The sequence below is a fragment of the Gekko japonicus genome, unplaced genomic scaffold (genome assembly GCF_001447785.1).
Source record: "Gekko japonicus isolate JY-2015 unplaced genomic scaffold, Gekko_japonicus_V1.1 scaffold86, whole genome shotgun sequence".
Lineage (NCBI taxonomy): Eukaryota > Metazoa > Chordata > Lepidosauria > Squamata > Gekkonidae > Gekko > Gekko japonicus.
This window is the reverse complement of record NW_015172005.1, coordinates 387484-407561: the sequence shown is the minus strand read 5'-3', so window position 1 is coordinate 407561 and position 20078 is coordinate 387484. Positions and strand designations below refer to the sequence as shown.

At 41.4% G+C, this 20078-nt stretch overlaps 1 protein-coding gene across 1 annotated transcript in view; it reads left to right on the top strand.

The window, feature by feature from the left end:
• LOC107117954 (chromosome unknown open reading frame, human C5orf42) overlaps nt 1-20078 on the top strand; it is a 78225-nt gene that overhangs the window by 41271 nt on the left and 16876 nt on the right. The window contains exons 28-43 of the mRNA XM_015420153.1: nt 139-215; nt 3512-3583; nt 5594-5855; nt 6583-6873; nt 6992-7731; nt 8102-8108; nt 8521-8690; nt 10043-10157; nt 11549-11600; nt 12999-13091; nt 13363-13455; nt 15343-15464; nt 15637-15832; nt 16464-16690; nt 18018-18117; nt 18445-18603. Of these exons, the coding sequence (XP_015275639.1) occupies nt 139-215; nt 3512-3583; nt 5594-5855; nt 6583-6873; nt 6992-7731; nt 8102-8108; nt 8521-8690; nt 10043-10157; nt 11549-11600; nt 12999-13091; nt 13363-13455; nt 15343-15464; nt 15637-15832; nt 16464-16690; nt 18018-18117; nt 18445-18603 (2776 nt within the window). The remainder of the gene's footprint in view (nt 1-138; nt 216-3511; nt 3584-5593; nt 5856-6582; nt 6874-6991; nt 7732-8101; nt 8109-8520; nt 8691-10042; nt 10158-11548; nt 11601-12998; nt 13092-13362; nt 13456-15342; nt 15465-15636; nt 15833-16463; nt 16691-18017; nt 18118-18444; nt 18604-20078) is intronic.

Here is a 20078-nt window from a genome sequence, read left to right as displayed (position 1 = left end):
ACTGGCCTAAGTATGTACTTTGAGGACAATACATCCCTGCATATATCAGCAGTGTCAAGGAGGGAAAGGCTGGTGAAGGGATCCATCCCCTTAGGAATGTAGTTTCTCTCACTGATTAAGTGCCTTTTAATTTTATAGAGTTCTCTGAAGAACCGTTTGCAGCTTCAAGGAGTCCCACCATTTCTGTCAGCATTAAAACAGTTCAACCAAAAAAGGCAAGTTGCTGTCAAGATGACATCCTACGAACAAGGTGTAAAGAATGCATGCCACAAATCAGGGGAGGAGAACAGTGCAGGCAGTTGTTCCTAGTCAGGGGACCTCATGGTTCCCCAGGCCACTTGGTGAATCACTCTTGTTGATAAAAGCTTTCTGACTGAGAAGAGGATGCATAGGATTGCCTCCTCAACAGGGTCAAAGATCTCCTGATAAAGTACCAGGAATAGGGAGTTGTCAATCGTACTTGTTCCAGGCCTTTAAAAAAAATAAATAACCAGAAAGCCTGACAAATTGTCAGAGAAAGACAGTGGAGTCCATTCCAGCGTCATTTGTGAAATAACGCAAGGGAAGCCCTGAACTCAAGGCATTAGTCACTGTGGTTGCAAATGATTCTACAAGGGATTCAGTGCATAGAAAATCTGGTAAAGTATTGGCCTTTTTAGAGCTTTAAGTGGTTGCTGAAGTATTATTACTGGAGCTGAAGACTTGATAGCAGAGGGATCCCCAGGAATAAATGCCTGGAATAGGGGCATAATGTGCTAACTCAGGAGCAATGCTCCCTCTAAGCTGTGGAGCCTTGTGAACAAAAATCCTACTTTGTGAGCTGCTGGCATTAAAGTTGTGAGCAAGTGATTTGGCTACTGCATAAATTAGTTTGCTTTGGAGCCACCCTTCCTGAGCTAAGACAAAATGTGTGAGGCGGAGGCTAAGAAACTGTGAGCTAGCTCACATTAACTCAGCTTAGAGGGAACACTGCTCAGGAGACAGCTGTCATGGCAGACTGGTCTTCTAATTTTACCGTTCTTTGTACAGGTTTAAGAGGAAGAATTGTTTGAAGCACTGGAATGTAGATGTTGGATCAAAGGCTAGCCTAGTCAAAGGCCTTTTCTGTGCAAAAAAGGTGTGGGGAATACTTGAGGATGTCTTATTGGACACCAAGTGGAGAACTTCCACAAAGCCAAAGATACATCTGAAAACCCAATGAGGTACCAGTCATTCTTTTTGGACCTCAACCTATTTTCAATGCAGAGGCAAAAGGGGAAAACTAATCCAGCTAGCAACAGGCTCGTAACAATGGCAAGTTGAGCTCAAGTGCACCCCTGTCTGCTGGTTCACTTTAGAAGTTCAGCACTTCAGGGATGGCTAAGATTGTTCTTCCGGGTCTAGAGAGCATCCACAAGTGCCAAATGAGTTCAGTGTACAGTCTATCCTATTTTCAAAAATTAAAATATTAGAAAGCCTGCCTTTCCCCCTAATATAGGGACCCAAGGCGGGTGACAGACAGAAGAAGACATGTAAATGCTTTATTTTTATTGAAGCAGCTTTCCTCTCCAAGTGACAAATGCCCACAGGAAGAACCATTGATGGAAACATTGGAAGAGGAAGGAAAAATGGAAAGGGAAACATTAGAAGGGGAAGGAAAAACGACCAACCTAAATAGGTGAGAAAATGTGCATTCATGTTTTGGCAGTGATGTTGTATAGGCTAATTTATGACAGCATTGACCTGGGTGGACCAGGCTAGCCTGATCTCATAAGCTAAGTAGGGTTTGCCCTGGTTAGTACTTGGATGGGAGACCACCAAGGAAGTCTTGGGTTGTTACACAGGGGCAGGCAATGGCAATCTAGCCTTTATTAGCTTCATTCAGTTTTTACATAAAGTACAAACTTGACATTTGGGGTAAAAAATTCTGAGAGTGCACAAAAGATAACTTTTTACTATGCCATTGGTTCTTAGAAGCTAAGGGGTTCTTTTTACATTACTGTTCGTCCAGTTTGGGACCCATGAAAAAGCTTTGTAATCAGTGTGCACACTGAATTGGATGTACCCCATCCCCCCCCCCTCCATTGCACAGCTATCTCATCCCTGGATGACTCAACACAAGTGGCTTTCAAACAGATCTCTTGCAAGTGGTGGGGTGAAAGTTGCAGGTTGCCTTGGCCAGCCGAGGAAAGAAGGCTTTCCGTCACCTAAGCAGATTAGGAGATCAGATACAACTCTGTGCCTTTAAACCTTGCCTCCATGCAAAGAAAGTTTTTAAGTAATAAAGAATTAGGCAATCTTTTTTAAAAATTATTTTTAATAGACAATCTAACAACAGCTAATTCATTCAACTCTTAAGAAAGGAATTTTAAAACACAATTTTAGGCTAAAAGCGTTGTTTTAAGATGTCTGATCTATTTTTATGATCCTTTGAATGCTGGGCTGGGGCATTTTTAATGTTGGACTTTAATATCTCTGTGTTATTATTTTTATTTTGTAAGACACCTCAGGCAAGTTCCTGGAGAGGGAATATCAAAATGTTCTAAATAAATAAATCCAAATGGATTGTGTATTAGCTCCATGTTATTGTTCAAAATGGTAGAATTCCAAGATATACATATTTGGATGGAAACATTAATTCCAGTGGCAAGCATGATGTTGTAGTGATCACAGTGTCAGACTAGGATCGCAGAAATCCAGGAAAGCTCTCCCAGGGAAGCTTGCTGGCTGACTCTGGGCCAGTTTTTCTCACTGAAAACTACTTCACAGGGTTGTTTTTGTGATAAAATTGAGGAGAGAACAATATCATAAGACGCTTTAGGTCCCCATTAGGGAGAAAATAAATATCAATCAACAAATGCATTTGTTCCAGTTCATATAAAAATCCTTAATCTTAAAGTTCCTTCTTGAAACTATGCTTCTCTAAGCAATTTTAAAAAAAATATTACCAAAATGTTTATTTCTACCTTCTATTTGCTGACAATCTCTATTCTTGCTTCAGTCGGTAAAGTGAGTACTGAGGGTTGGTATTTCAGACTGCCTTTTTTCGTTTTATTGGCACATGCTGCCAGCCTGAACTAGCAAGGCTGTAAGGACGTACGTGCTCCCTTTATTGTATTCATAGCACAGTGACAGAATTTTGCAGAACTACCAGCCAGTCCTGCTGCTTTACTACAGTTTATTGTGTTTCTCCTCTCATTCATTCAGCAGTATTATTTCTTAATAGTTCCATTTCTTTGTATTTTGTTATTTTTGCCAAATTAAATTGTTGAATTCCTTCAGTTTAAGTGTCTGTATTAATCTTGCATTTGTGTGAGTAATTTGAGTACGGTAATTCAAATGCTTCTGCTTGAGTTATTTGCTAATGGCTATGGAGACCAAATGTAAACAACCAACAGTTGTGAACTAGGTTAACAGTGTTGCTTTGTAATTTAAAAAGCCATCATAATGTGACGGAGAATGAATTCTTAAAATAATTAATATATTTAAATCAAGATAAAAAGTTTCTCATTTATCTCTCTCTCATTTCAAGTACTACACATGGTACAGTTCTCAGTGACAATCCTTGTTCATTCGTTCCTGAAAGGAAGGCAGAAACTCCAAGGTAAATGAAACTGTTGATCTTATTTATGTCTTTAATGCAGTCTGGTAGCCATTTCATATGATCAGATGAGGTCCGGTTAACAATGATATGTTTGTCTCTTGAAAAGCATGCGTCCACTGTCAGGTACTATCTATGTATATCAGAATTTTCCGATTTAATTAAAACTTATGACCATGTATTTATTGTACAAAGCCAGTTTGCAATATGGTTATGTCTAATTCTCCCTACGGGGAAGGGCGGGGTATAAATTTAAATAATAAATAAATAAATAAATCATTAAATCCACGTAACTGGGCCATGTGCAAAGGGGGGAGATCTTTCTGCAAACTTGGGGAAAACGCCTAGGGTTGCAGAAAAATCTTAAAATTGTAAAACAGTAGAGACAGATTTCCTCATGAGATCTTGGTAGCCATTTTCAACTGCGTTTACAGTTCTGGTAATCCAAAATGGCCACTGCAGCTTCACTTCAACACTGGAGGTGAATTGGGAAAAGTCAGGCAGGCACGATAAGGCAAGGAAAAAACAAAGAGAAGGGTGGATGGAAGGAAGGATGGAGGAAAACTGGCAGGTACATGGGAGGGAAAAAACCTGGAAAAGGAGCAAAATTTGGGGGGCTGTGATGGGATGGGAAGGATGGATTGGTGAAGATCAGCTGGGGGAGGATGCGGTCCCCCCCCCCCCAATGAGTCCTTGTGGGTCACCTCACTGGTTCGCTGCTTGTAAATAATCATTTTGAGTCTGGATTTGTTGGGATTCATGCTCAGAACTTGCTTTTCATTGTCAGTGATATTTATATTGGGGAGGCTTCCATGCTGTCCACATGCTGCTGTATGGCATCCAATTCACCAGGGTAGGACCGGGGAGACTTTGGCTCAAATCCTTACTCTCACTGAATGACCTTGGGACAGTCACCTTCTTTTAGCTGACTGTTCCCCATAGGATTGTTATGAGGATAAAATGGCAGAGGGCAGAGCCATATTCATTGCCTTGAACTCCTTGTAGAAATAGTGGAATAAAAATAATACAAATGAAGATTACTTTTCTGTATTTTCACAGTGGTTGATGAAAGGTGCAGATAATCTAGTAGGCAGTCGGTTGACTGGCTGTCATATTGCTTATATTTTCAGGGAGTAAAATATACTAGCAGTGTGCTTTGTAAGTTACAAGCTACCAATCAGAGCCGAACATTTGGCCAAGTACATGCTATTTCATTTTAACAAGTGACTGTCTTCAGGCTGTGTACATAATGTTGAGACTGAGAGACAGGCTTGGGATTCTGTGACCACTTTGCGGATAAAATCTCTTGCATCCATTCCTATTTGAACTCTCCATTAACAGTGACAGGGTCAGATGGTGCCAGGATGCCACCTTGTCCAGTTGTTTGGGATACTTTTCAGTTTGTTCAGTCTGAAGATGTGGACAGGATCCTTGGAAGTTTGAGGGCTAGCTGGCTGACTGGGTTTCAGAGGTAGTTAACACTTCCTTAAGAGGTGCTGGTCACCCCAGCCTTGAGATAAAAACTAAAGCCAAGGCCAGTGGTGCAAGGAAAGTAAAAATATGTTTTATTAATTAAAATTCCCTGTGTGTTTCACCAGCTGGCTTCTTCAAGAAATCTGTAATACATAATATGCAAATACATTACTGAGTTCTCATAAATTAACAATGGTTATTTAGGTTAAATTATGTAAATTAAATAAAGAGTTGTGTTAAAAATCAAATTACAATGTGTACAATATAATATCAGCCAGATACAAAGCCATGAAGCATAACTGTTAGAGCTTAATCTGTCCTCATGATCGCATGAAGGGAAATGAGGGAGAGAGAAAAACTCCCTGTATATAAGAGAGATAAGATAAACTGGCTAGGTTTTGGCAGGGCATAAATTGTGTAAATAAATAAATAGAAAAGGTGGAAATTGTATGTAGGGTAAAATGTATCTAAAGAAAAAGAGAGGGTTTTCCCACCAACATTTTTAGTTAGTCATAAGTCTTTGTCTCCCTGTGTCTACAGTGTAGAGATCTCCGTCTCAGGTGATCAGCCGTCTTTCACCGTTGTGTCAAGTGTTTGTTCTAGTAATCCTGTTGATTCAAAGAAAGAAGAAGTTGATGCAAGAGATCACCCATCTTTGACTGTTGTGTCAAGTGTTCATCCTAGCAATCCTATTGGTTCGAAGAAAGAAGAAGTTGCTTCAACAGACCCAACGCCACAGCCGTTGAACATTTCAGATAGTGTCAGGCAAATGCTTCAAGATGAAATGTTTAAACTGGTCCAGGTAAAAATGTTGCACAAAGTAAAACAGATACAAATACAAGGCTTGTAGATTCTGATAGAATAGTTCACTAAAATCTGTGGAGCTTCCAGGATGACGGAACCCCCAGAGAAAAGACAATTCCTTCCTTAGTAGTGCTTCCATTATTTTTTTGTTCTCTATTTATTAATCACTTGTACCTCGTTTTTCCTCAGAGAGGCTTCCATATGGTTCCCTGGTCATCACTTAGGATATAATCCAGTGCACACTTAGCTTGGAGTAAGCCCACTGAAAACAAAGGATCTTTTTTCTGAGTAAACATTCCTAGGGTCTTTAACATGTCTAGGATCTGTATTATGTGCCTTCAGAAAAATAACTGACCACTGGGTAGCAATTCTGAATCCGAAATCACTGTTCTTAACTTGTAAGACATGCCAAAACTGTAGTCTTGACATTATAATAAAGTTAGGGATACTTAGAACAATGCAGGGTATTATTAAGCTGCTGATTTCATCATACCTGAATAAAGGCATTAACGCTTCAAAGGGTTTTTTGCGTCTTCTCATTTTCTTAAATAATTTTTGTATGGTTTCCAGAAACAGTACATTAGAATAGGAACACGATAATCTGTGGAGCAAGGAACTATTTCTGCTGCTGTCTGTTTTAGCATGATACTTACGTACCACTTTATGTGTCGATTTTAGCCAAGACATGTTTTAGCAAATCTCCATTTTTTTTGTTTCTGTTCTAGCTCCAGCAAATCAACTTCATGAGCCTCATGCAAGTGGTGGGGTCGTCCATGGCCAGCCTGCCAGGCATGTCACACCATTTGCAGCAGTCACAGCCATCTCATTTGGGAAGGAGCCAGGTTTCAAACACCGCAGGGACTGACCCGGAGAGGTGTCCCCTAGAACACTCGGCAGATGGTCCTTCAAAAAGACAAATGCCCACTCTAGAAAGCACTTCAAATTCTAGTAAGGAACGCTCCAGTCCTCAGGAAGAGAAGGTTCTACCTGATCAAAATGACAGTGAAAATGTGCAGGTAAGTAAAGATTTGCCCTTTTAGAATGAAAAGCTATCATGTGGGTTTTTAGACATAATTTACCTGCAGCATGTGTCTCACTCAAATATTATAGTGTTTATTCTTTTCTCCCATGTAGAATCTCCCACACGTTGGTGATGCTGCAAGGTTACCAGAGAACCGATCCTTTGGAACAAGGCTGGTTCCACCATTTCAGGACTTGCTCCTTCAGGTCTCACCCAGACCACTACCTCTATTATCAGCTTCCCTTAATGCTAAAAAACCCCCTAGGCTTATTCCACTGGCGAAACCCTTAAATAATGCAAATGGATTTCCTCTGCTCAAACTTAAACCACACTATCAGTTGCACTCACTAAATATCTGCCCAGTAAAACTTCCAAAAGCTTTAAGAAGACCACTCCCACAACCCCGAGAAGCTTGGGGTCCATCTCCTCTAGTGGAGAATCCTCAGGGTTCACAGACACCCCCACGCAAAAATGAGTCAACAGCATACCTAAGATTGAACTATGATCCTGAAGTTATCGGGCGAGCACAAGACGTGGGGAACAAGTGCCCAGAAGTGATGGACCAGGGGCCTTCCAGACATCCGCACCTGCCAGAATATGACAAAAAGGGAAATGTGACACCTTCAGAACCTCCTCATGCACATTTAAGGGCAGAGAAACCACTGGTGGACCATGAAATCTCCTTGCATAAGACATGTGGAAATCTTGCTCAGATCCCCTTACTGTGTCTGAAGCCTCGTCAACAGTGCAGATATCCTTCATCTTTAAGGCCTATTCAATTGACAGCAAAAGACATGGATTCCATCAAAAAGGAATACCGTTACTCTATACTAATGTACCTCCACTCACTAAGGTAATGTATTTTTGTTTAGATGTGAATAATATATTTTTTAAGTACCCCTTTGTAAATTTGGTTGTTTCCTGTACTTTACATTCCAAATGTTTTGTTATATCCTACTGCTTTGCTCAGCTAAGTGCAGAGCCTTCCCAGGGGGGAAAAGGCTCATTCTACACTGAGAGAAGGCTCTGCACTTAAATGTCTTTTGTATGGCAGCAAGTCCCCAGGGTTTATTCATTGCTGCAGCAGCTGGTGTTTCAATACAGTGGCAACAGGGCTTCCATATGATGGGTTTCCCCAGTCCCCCCCCCCCCCACCCTCCCTGTGCCACTGAAGGACTTTTTTCAGGGTTTTTATAAAACTGTTTATTGACAAATTGCTACAGTTTTGTGGTATTATATCAATCCGTCTTTAAGCCCCTATGTGTTCCAGGCAGTCATCATTTTTTTTTTTTAAAAAAAGGAAGACTCTCTAGCCCCTTTCATTGCAGAGATACAAGGGGGAAAGCATATATCTGAAACGAAAAGGTTTCTCACAATTTCTCAATTCCTGATCCTCCCTGAAAAGCCCTCGAGAGGTGCTGAAAGAGTGGCCTCTATTGGGGATGGGCAGGGGAAATGGCACTGATGTGGGTGGACTTTCCCATCCACATTGCAGCCGCCATGGTTTTGCTGTGATTTAAAAAAACAAACACACAACCCAAAACCGTAGTAAAGGAGGTTTAGAAAAGATCACAAGGTGGTGAGGGGAAAAGGAGAAGGTGCATGAGAGCACTATCTTGTTCTCTTTCATCTCTCTTAACAGTTTCAAACACCAAAGCTCATCCCACTTCAGAACCTTATTGAATTTGAGCAAAGCCGTCAGATTGGTCAAGCCCCATTTATTGGACACAAAGACCATCCTGAACAGATCCAGTTACTAAAAGCGAACATTAAACGCTTTGAAGCAAGAGAAGACAGGAATAATCAAACAAGGTAAGGCCAAACAGTTTGTGATTGTACCTGCTGAAAGGCAGAAGCTCCATAATGTCAATTTCAGTGCACTCCCCACAGTCAGAAAAGGGGCATACCAGTAAACTGAAGGACAAACGGCATATTACATGGTACTGTAACTAGGCGTGATGTCTTATGCTGGGAATCTGTGTTTGGATTTCCTAATGAGTAATTTAGCATTGAAAAGCAGCCACAAGACCCTGATAGTAGATCAGGACAGCAACACTGAGAATGGGGGAGGGTGAAGCGACTTTGCCTGTCCTTTTTCCTCTGCTGGGGCTAATAGCAACCTGGAATGGCAGCGTTCTCAGGAAAATGGTGTAGGGGGAAAACAGTTTTAAAAAATACCCTTCCCCCAGCACTGCAACGGTGATCTAAATTGCACCAGTAATCTATAGTTTGGCACTGATTATAAGGTGCGGAGTGAATGTAACTTTTCTCAGCCAGTTGGGGTGATCTAAAAACAGTGCCAGTTCTGGTCTGTTGCCAGTTGGTACATCCATCTTTTTCACTTCAGCAGGCCAAGCTGAGTTTCAATTTTGTTTCTGTTTAATGTCCTTTATTTTAAAAGGGACTCTTAAACCTAGAGGTTTTGTTTCCCTTCAAGAAGATGTGGGGAGGGGGAGAGATGGACCCAGAAAGACTATACTCCACATGTATAACCTGCTGTGCATGGGAAGCAATTTGCAGAGGTCCTTTTAGCCACCATCTGGTAACATAAGCATGTACAAAGAAAGCAATCTGAGTGTGTATAAGAGCATGTGCCCGTGTCCCCTTCCATGCTTTTAAGAGGGGCAGATGGAAGACATCCAGACAGGCCAAAAACTGGTTTGTTTTCTTCCTGGCTTGGGGGCCGAAAAGGAAAGATTGGCCTCACCTGTCAGGAGATAGCTTGGTGGTGATTGAGTTTCAGAGTCACAAGGCTGTGGACTCATATGTGGTGGAAGCCTCCTCATTTCCTTATTGGCAGATCCTACATGTTAGAGTAATTTTAACTCTTAGCGATTTTCTGGATAGGGGTTTAAATTTCTTTCTAGCAGACAAGAGTCCAGCAATAACACTATCTGTCGCTGAATTTTTTACTTATGTATGGAAGTCAAGAGTAGTACTTTGTAAATCTCGTAAACCATGTTAGGATTGCTTTGTATTTTGAGATATTGGGAATATTGGTTGACGTTGTTTTAGTACTATCCCTTAAATTTTGCCTTTGTTCTGGTTTATCTGTGTTATGCCAAAAAAGGTTTTCTGTTCTGTGTAGTAAACTCTTAGTAGCCATATAATCGAGAGAGTCTCTTTAAATCAAAATGTCGTTATAATGTTAATAATGCTGATAGGCAAAGGAGGCGTGTCAAGAAACAGATGAAGGAGAAAGAAGAAAGGAAGAAAGTAACTGTGACTTTTCAACAAGATGATTCCATTGTTCTGCCTGGCGTTGTAGAGAAGACAAAGGTATGGTGCTATGCAGATGCTTATTCATAATCATCTTGTTGTTTGTTGTTTGTTTTAAAGTCGTGATGTTGTTCAAAAACACTGAACAGCTAGGCCTTTTCACCCTCCACTTAGAACATCTGTAGTCTCCAGTATTTCGGCATTAATGCCAGATGTCCTCCCTTTAACATCTCCTTACTTCCTGTGCCTTTTTCTTGCTCAGCTTTATAGCTGCCTTCTTATCACTGTGCCCAATATAGCTTTTCACAGTAGACTGCCTGCCTGTAGTGAACCTGTAGGAGGCAAGGGAGGGCATAAGAACAGGCCAGCACAGCTAATGCATACTACAGTATGCCATAACGCGACTCTTTGATTTGTGTGCCAAACTGGTATGACGGTGGGACATTCATGAATTGATACCCCCAGCCTTAAAGTATGTAGAGCCCTGAATTGGGTCAGAGCCACAAGGCAGGAGAGCGCGTGTGGATGTGACCCTTCCCCTACATTGCTTTGTGGATCAAAACTGCCACCTTCGGGTTGATCCCTTTGTCATCTCCCCCCTTCCAAGACTAATAATGGACTGGGGGAGAAAGATCAGTTTTGACCAGTCAGATTGGCATAGGGGGTAATGGATTAACCCTCCCGCCTGCAGTTCTGATCGAAATTGAACCACCAACACCCCGGCAGCTGTTTCCCCCTCCTCCTTTTAAGTGCTGGAAGGTCTGTTCCAGGATCTTCCAGCATAACGTGGTTCAGATATTCTAAATCAGAGGTGTCAGACTCATTTGTTACGAGGGCCAGATCTGACATAAATATCACTTTGTCAGGCCGGACCATGTGTGCCATAAGATGTAATGCCAGGTACAGGAGATAGAAACTTTATAGAGGACACAGACAACTCAATTAATGATATTATTTTTTACTCAGAATACGAACATGCTTAAAACATTAAAATAACTCCCTCATGCCCACCCTCCCACTTCCACCACCCTTTACTCATTAGCCCTGGGACAGGGACATAATGTGCAGCCTCTGTCATTTGGCAATAAAGTTAATGACTAGTTGATCACCGGCTGAATAAGAGCCCTAGATGGGCGGGTTCCAGCCCATGGGCCTTACGTTTGCCACCCCTATTGTAAATTATGCAGACTGATAAGCCTCTGTCGTTTCCCCCCAAATGATGATGAGGATCAAAGTAGCAAATTAAATTTAGTAACATGGATTATAAAAATGTTACAGGAAGCTTTAGCTCTTATTTCCGGATTAGTTCTTTAAAGGACACTGTATATTTAAAGTTTGTATCCCTTTAAAGCTAAGGCATGATTATTTGCACCTTTACTATACTTAAATAATACTACATTAGGAGCTATTGATCAACTCCATTTATTTAGGCGTGTTTATTTTCATGTTAGGATGACCAAGTGGAATCCAACTATGACCTTAATGATGGTGACCACTTGCTGGGTGAGTATTTCAGCAAGATTACTTCAAAAATGAAAGACCCATCCTTGTCCAAGGCAATCTGATAATCATCAGTAGTTCCAGTCATAGCCAGTATAGTGGATGAAAAATACTGGGAACAGATTGTTGGAGCCGTGAGCTCGGAGTCTGTTCTCTGTCCTGGGCTCACTGTGCTGAAAATTGCTGGTTTCAGCCTTAGTTCCTTACCTGTATGGTGGGGGGATATACTGACCAATTTTGCAGGATTATTGTGAGAATAAGAACACTGAGTTTGATTCAGTGCTTTGCAAATCAAATGGGTTTCAATCACAATAATCATTTGTATAGTAGCAGTAGCCTGCCAGGCATTCAGGAAACTGATCTGCTTTAGCTTCAGTGAATTTGCTACAGGAGAGCAACTTTGGCTTCATGATAACATTCTAAACAGTTTACTCGGATGGCATGTCAGTGTTGAAAACCTTTCTTTTCCCATTTGATCTTTAACTAAGCCTTTAGTGCTGATTTGCTTTGTTCGTTTAAATCACCGTCAGATTATCTGAGCCGGTGTAGTGTGCTGGTTAGAGTACCAGACTAGGATCTGGGAAGGCCGGGTTCAGATCCCCACTCTGTCGTGGAAGCTTACTGAGTGAGCTCTCAGCCTAGCCTACCTCAGAGGGGGGGGGGGGGTTGTGCAGGTAAAACAGAGGAGAGGAGAAGAATGTAAGCCACTTTGGGTCCCCATTTGGGAGCAAGGGGGGGGTACACATGAAGCAAATAAACAAATAAGTATGGGACATCTTAAATGCAGTCTCAGTTTGGACAAATACTTTGCAAACTACCTGTTGAATATTAGAGAGACAAGTACAGCAGTACAGCTGTGTGTGCAAAGTTCCGTTAAGTCGTAGCTGACTGATGGTGACCCCATAGAGTTTTCAAGGCAAGTGATTAAGCAGAAGTGGTTTGCCACTGCCTGCCTCTGCAAAGTCTTCCTTGGTGGTCTCCCTTCCAACTACTGACCCAAATTCCAAGATCCGGCTATACCATACCATCCCACATCCCTGAGTTACAGCTAAAGGAATGTACTTAGCAATCATTGAATAATTTTATTATTTAGTCCAGTTTGGTGTAGTGGTTAAGAGCGGTGGACTCTAATCTGGAGAACCGAGTTTGATTCCCCACTCCTGCACATGAAGCCAGCTGGGTGACCTTGGGTCAGTCACTGTTCTCTGTGAGCTGTTCTCTCAAGAGCAGTTCTTTCAGAGCTCTCTTAGCCCCACCTGCCTCACATGGTGTCCGTTATGAAGACAGGAAGGGAAGGAGATTGTAAGCCACTCTGAGACTCCGAGTGAAGGGCAAGAGTATAAATCCAACTCTTCTTCTTTTCTTCGATGTGGATAATAATTATATTTTTTCCTATTTTAGACCCAGAGGCAGTTATTTCTTCAGTAAATTACTTGGCTTCTGTAAGGAAAAGGCCCACAGATCTTCAAGATGCTAGCACAAATACAGATCCTGGTAAAAAAAACTAATATAAACTTTTACTTCACTGTTTTTACACCTCTGAAACTCTTGTAATTTGTTTTCCTCTAAGATAACTTACTTCAAGATACTTTCTGATAGTTGAATGCAAAATGACCAGCAGAATGTTTTTGCTATGTTCAGTTTTGTTTTCTTAAGGCCAGATTCTGTAATCTTTACCTCACTAATATCTTTCCTTTGATGAGCAATAGATTGTTTTATTCTTCTGCTGATTGATCTTGATCTCGTCTTTTTCTTACCAATCAAGTTCTTAAATCACATCAGGATATGCAAACTGTCTCAGAAGAAATAGTTTCTGAACCTGATAAAAATCAGCCCATCATCTCTGTTCCAGTATCAGGTGTGCTTTCTATCAGCCTTTGTCTTAAATCGATGTACCATCTTTAAATAATTTAATGTTACAGGTTGGATCCAGGCAGCTTTTTACAATCAATCTCACCAGTTCTCCTCCTTACTACAACCCCTTTCCCACATGGCTATTGTCAGTGCAGGTCCCATGCTCCCCAGCAGAACCATTTTGGGTGGTCAGAGGGGTCCCCCTCCTCCCTTTTCTGCCAGTGGAAAAGCTGGTTGGATCCATCCCGTTATCTTCCTCCAGGAGGTTCTAGCCAAATTTCAGTTCTTTAAAACTAAAGACAGATTTTATGCATGAAATGACTGTAATATTACTCATAAGGAGACTGTTTTCTTTCCCCTATTAATATATGTGTAAATTGAACGCCACAGTTAACCAGTTTTTAAGCCACCGTTTTCACTGACATGCCTCAATCATATGATCACTAATTTTTCCAAAGACATACTGAGGTTCCTTGAATTTGGTCAGCTGAGCTCTGAAAAGAAAGCCTTGGAGCAATTTTAATTTGGAGGTTCTATAATGTAAAGGTGGAGACGTTCCTGCAGATGGTATCTTTCATATTCCGGGTGTGCTTCCAGGAACTGGAACTCCCCCACTTGCTTGCAAATACGGCATTAGATTTCAGCTCCTTGATTGTTAGAAACATAATGAAGTTTTTCTGAAAAATGTAATCACCAGATAGAAGGAGTGAGTAAATCGCGCAACCTTTGTTTCGGAAGCATTAATCTTTGGTGGTTCTTTTCCATACATATAGTACCGTTGTTAAAACTGACTGGAAAATGCATTATTCAGTCAAGCTTAACTATAAGTTTCCTGGTGGTCTTGAGTGGTCTTATCAGTTTTAGCTAATACCATGAAAATAATTGATACTTCCAGTGCAGTGAACACTTTCCTGGAAGTAAGCTGCATTGAATGCACCTCCATAGGATTCTGAGTAGATTTGCTTAAGTTGGTCTCTAAACCTACCTTATGAGGTTAAGATTACTCAGATGTTATGTGGGAAGCCCTTTGAGCGCTCATATATGTAATGCCATGCATTGTTGAATTTCATGTTATTGTGATGTAAGTCTGGTTGTGTTACCACTTACCAGCCCAGACCATTGGTTCATTGAGATCACATTATATTTTAAGTTCTCCTTTGAAAGGGTAATAATGATTTGGTTTGGAGCAATGATGTGAGGTGAATAAGATTAAGACTGTAGATACAGCCAAATTCTATACAGTGTGCCATCAAAGTAACTAGTTATAATATTCCGAAAATACTGGTTTGTTATAGGGATGTCTTTGGGTCAGTGCTGTAAATATTTCCCAGGTATTCAATTGTGCTTTCAGTTTAGAGGCTCTGGTTTGTGTGCAAGGGGTTCAGTTCGCAAATACAAGCCCCCACAGTTAGCAAATCATGCATACATGTGCAGAGCCTTTTTAAAGCTTAAAAGAAAATAAGACAGGAAAATAGCATGGACAGCTTCAAGAGGGAATTAGATAAGCATATGGAGCAGAATTCCATCAGTGGCTATAGATAGGAACTCTCAGTCTGGGGCAAGTGATGCACTGTGTTCTTGGTGCTTGGGGGGGGGGGCGCAACAGTTGGAGGGCTTCTAGTGTCCTGGCCCCACTGCTGGGCCTCCTGATGGCACCTGGTATTTTTGACAGAGTGTTGGACTGGATGGGCCATTGGCCTGATCCAACATTGACTTCTCTTATGTTCTTATGAAGTCAGCCTCCATGGAGCTTTGTGTTAGGTGAAAATGTGATTGATAGCATTTCCAATATTTCTGTATTCTTACCAGTGCTGTTTCAGATAGGTTTTGTAGCATGTCAGGGTGTTTTACTACATGTGGTGACTTTGACCATTTCCTTCTTGTCTCACAGAATCATTGCCTTCATGTGTTCCTGAGACGTTGCCACCACATCTGTACTTAAATCTCAGATTTCCCACTGAAGCCACAGAGATGCCCTTACCATCCTCCTTATCTAATGCTGCACTTGATTTGGTCAGTAATGAGAAATATTTGCTGATACTGTAACAAATCATATGTATGTGTGTCTCAATTAGCCACCTATCGGGAGAGTGTTCCCATTCGGTAGCTCATTTATATAAATAAGTAGCTACATTCATTTAATATAGCTTATTGCTCATTATATTGTTCTTTACGTGTGGGTTAGGTTGGACGGAAGTATATCAATGTGATTGATATAGAAGATGATGACCTTCTGAAAAACATGCCAGAGATATCAGAGCCTGCAGTGAAGGACATTGCCCTGCAGCCAAAGAAGCCTGGTGTCCTACCTTCTGCAAAACTGCATCACATGGCAGCATCCGTTACCAGTGCAATTCCACCTGAAGAAATAGGGAATGAAGGTGAAAATCCATAATGTTTTTTTTTTTTTGAAATCTTCTTGGGTGAAAAAATATTCCTTTAAATTAGTTTCTGCTGAGAAATTTGTGTCTCTTCCAGATTCGGTCTCTCAATCTGTTCTTACCAGAACGAATATAATTTGGAGCCAAAAAATCATAACCAGAGTTCTGGTCAAAGAACAGATTTTCCACCTTCTCTCTCCTTCCCCACTGCTGCCTCTGCAATGAGGGATCCTTGGAAATGTAATTTGTTGAGGGGAGAATCTGCAGTGATAAAAGGAGAGTAGCGAATGAGAGTACTACCACTTTTGCACAAGTGGAAGCGCTCTTCTGCTCCCACAAGGCAGACAATCCACCTTCTGTATTCATCGCTGTATGTTTGAAATAGAAATGTATTTGTATTTAGCCACAAACCAAGGATGAGAGTAAAATTTAAGATACAATAAAACCATACAATCAGAATAAAATTGAATCATCGCTGTATGTTGCTTTGAGCATTTTATGTAAAAGTCACTGAGAAAAGTCATAAAGGGACAAATCTCTGTTGTAGTAAACATTAGGATGGTTTCAAATGGCAGCATATGTCAAGCCTTACCATTTACATGTATTTTTAAAGGGCATATGTTTCAAACAGAACCATCGCAAGCTTCACTGGAGCGTTTAGAGGCAGAAATGGCTGGTGATCGTCTCACACTGCGTCTTCTGCAAGAGGATTTCAGGAGTCACTCCTCCCCAGGACTGTTAGCCAAACAAATCAGCAGAGATCACTTTTCTGCCAAACTACAAGAAATGGATAAGAAGCTACTAGCCTTACAGAATGTGACAGAAAGAATAGAGCAAGAATTCAGAAACACTGAACTGGTATATTTGAGCCTTATGATCTTTCAGAGGTCATTCTTTTGTCCCTTGACAAGTAGGATAAGGATTCAACTTAAGTTGCACTTTAAAATGGAGAAAATATACTGTAGGGGCTAGGGTGCTGGATACATGTGGGTTCAAATTAGGGTTGTCAGCCTCCAGATGGAAACTGGAGATCTCTCAGGATTACAATTTATCTCCAGATAGCAGAGATCATTTCCCATGGAGAAAATAGCTGCTTTGAATGAAATACTCTATGGCATTACATCCCACTGAGGTCCCTCCCCCAAACCCACCTGCCCAGGCTTTACCCCAAAATCTCTAGGAATTTCCTAACCTGAAGCTAGCAACCCTTAAGCACACTTGGATGACCTTGAAGAAATTTTTAATCAGGATTATCCCTGCATTATCAGTACAAGGATTACAACTCTACAGACAAGGGAGCTAGAATCTGTAGCAGCCCCAGTATAAAAAAACCCATAAGTATCTGGCCATACTCAAACATCTGGAGGCAAAAATAAAAATCAATGTTGAAAAGTGAACAGCTGTTAATTGTTTACAGTAGGGGTAATTTCCCCCCTCTGTGTTTGGAGCAGGGTAGAGCCAGGTACCTTGGATGTATAGTCTTTCACTCCCCCCCCCAATTATCTCTAATTGGCAGTGTAACTGAACCCAGAATTCTTTAATTGTGTTCTTACTTTTGAAAACAGTGAAACGTGTTAGGATTGTAGATGAATGAGCACAGAGCAAGGTACTCTGTCCTTGTAGGACAGAAAGGGAACTTTGCCTCTTGAAAGCTTATACCCTGGGAAATCTTGTCGGTCTTCAGGGTGCTTCTGGACTCAAATCTTGCTTGTCTACTGCAGACCAGCACAGCTGCCCAGCTGAAACTATCTTGTAGATAGAGCATTATAAGGTAATGGAAGCTGAGGGGTTAAGATTCTTGTTCATTGGAATGTGGTTTCTCTTTTTATCCACGGCCTAATGTGAAGTTAATTTTGCTTATGCATATGTTTACCATACATCACCATAAAGCAGAATAGTGTGTGGGGCGCGTACCTGTTGTGTTACTGTGGCCGTTCATTTTCCTGGAAATTATATCATCTCCGTGCTTAATCGGGATACAAAACCCACAGATTCTGCTTTGCTAGGGATTTAAAAGCATTTAAAAGTGGGAAATGTTTGATGGGAAAATAATGTTTTTGATGGTGATTTCTTTTTGTATATATTTAGTTTCTGTAAGGAAATATTAGTGTTTAAATGAATACCTTTGCTAAAATAGTAAGGACTTTCTTACCTTTGCTAAAATAGTAAGGACTTTCTTCCCCAGTTGGTAGAAGTACCACTAGATGAAGGTGGAGGCGTGGCAGTTGATCCAGGAGACAATGACATTTCCTTCTATGCACCAGGTGTTAAAGTCACCAAAGAAGGTATGTGGTGTTGATCTCCATTGCTGGGCTGTAGAAAATTAAACGTAAGAGAGGGAAGGACATGGCCTTGCAGTGGGAGTGGATGAGAGAGAGCTTTGTCCCCAGTGACAGTGGGATAGATGGGAAAGAAGAGAGGTTTTAATAACATCTTGAAATGAATAAAAGGATATTGGGAGCATTAGAAAAGCAGCACATCATCCAAATGAATTAAACATTGCAAGATGTCCTGAATTTACTGAATTGCAGCTAAAATTAGAGTAAAGTGTGTCTGCATTGTTTTTCTTCTAACTTAACATATTTGGTTTCCTTGTCCTTCTGTTGAATCAGAACGTTATTCAACCCGTTTGATTGTGGAGGATTTCACGGAGGAGGAAGATGTTTTAAAACCAGACTCTTTTCAAAACAACTATGCTGCCTTGCAAACTCCCTCCATTTCTCATTCAACATCAGCAGCTGATCTTCCCAGTGTCAGAAAGTCATCTTCAGGTAGCATTTTCTAGTTGCTTTTCTGTTTTACTTTTGGTGATTCCATATAAATGTTTCTAGTAAACATCATTCTCTACACTGCATGGTAGCTGTATTTGTGTAAGGACTAGTTTACAGTTGTCAGATGTCTGCAACCACTGAAAGTCAGCCGTGTGTGTGGCTGTCCTGCATTCCATAACCTACTCTACAGCATTGATTCCCTAGAACGGCTGTCTCAGGTCTCCTGTGGTAGATTTAATAGCAAACTGTTCCTTCTTGCTCACTTACTTGTAGCCTGTGTACTCTGATATTTAATGAAAAGTAAAAATGGACTGAGCAGTTAACAGGGTTTGCCCTCCATAATCCCCCCTGCAAGATGCTTTGTCTTATCTATGCTTGCTATATTGCCACTGTTGGAACATTAGTGGTACTGTGCCACAGAGGGTTGATGGTTCACACCAGCACACAAATGAAGTGCCTTTTTTTTTTTTTTGCCAGCCCAAAGATGTGAAGAATGGGTCCATTTGACCCAAAATGCCAGAAAAACTGTGGGCTGCTAGGTAACATAAGAAGAGTTGGATCTTCTTCGTGGTCTCTGTGCTTCACACCAATGGGGATCTAGTGCGCCTGCGCTGGATCTGCCGGTGCCTAGCAAGCTCTCTTAAAAGGATTTTCGTGCCTGGCCCAACTGAGCATGCTCAGGAGCCCCAGTGAGCATGCCCAGAAGGCCAGGCACGGACATCCCGCCAGTTCTTTCCTTTCCGCCGCGCTGAGCAGACCTTTCTTCGAGAGGTCTGGCCGGATCGCTGCTTTTGGATCACTTTTTAGTGACTAGCTCTCGTTTTTCACCTCAGTTTTTGTTCAGTTTCTCTTTCTTTTTCTGTGTTTTTTTTTTTTTAAAAAGGGAGACTTTTTATTTTTCGTCGTCTGAGGTAAAATTACCTCAGGCCTTCAGGCCATTGCCCCCCCCCCACGCTCTCCTTACCGCTAAGACTCTTCAACGCCTCTTAGTCTATGGAGAGAAAGACTAAAAAATCGAAGAAGTGGGGATTTTTTAATCGCTGCCGCAGCTGCGGTAGTAAATTGGCTCCTCCGGATGGTCACAAGTACTGTATCTTCTGCCTGGGTGAAACCCACAATCCAGACTCCTGCGAACATTGTTCTCAATTTTCGAATCAAACCAGGAAAAATAGAGCAGCGCGCTTAAAGGTTTTCCTCATGGAAAAAGCTCTCAAACCTATGGCGGATCAGCAGGTCGCTTCGTCTATGGCTATGTCCTCCGCTACCAACACATCGGCGCCGAAACAATCGACGTCGAAGGCCAAATCCGTTTCCGATACCGACAGATCGAAATCTAAGGTACCAAACGTTCCTTCCACAGTGTCTACCCCTACTAAGAAGGCCAAGAAGTCCAAGCCTGCGGTGGAGACCCATATGGTGGTTAAGGCTGCGAAGCATGCTAAGAAGGACTTGGGCTCTGTGCCAGCAGTCCCCGC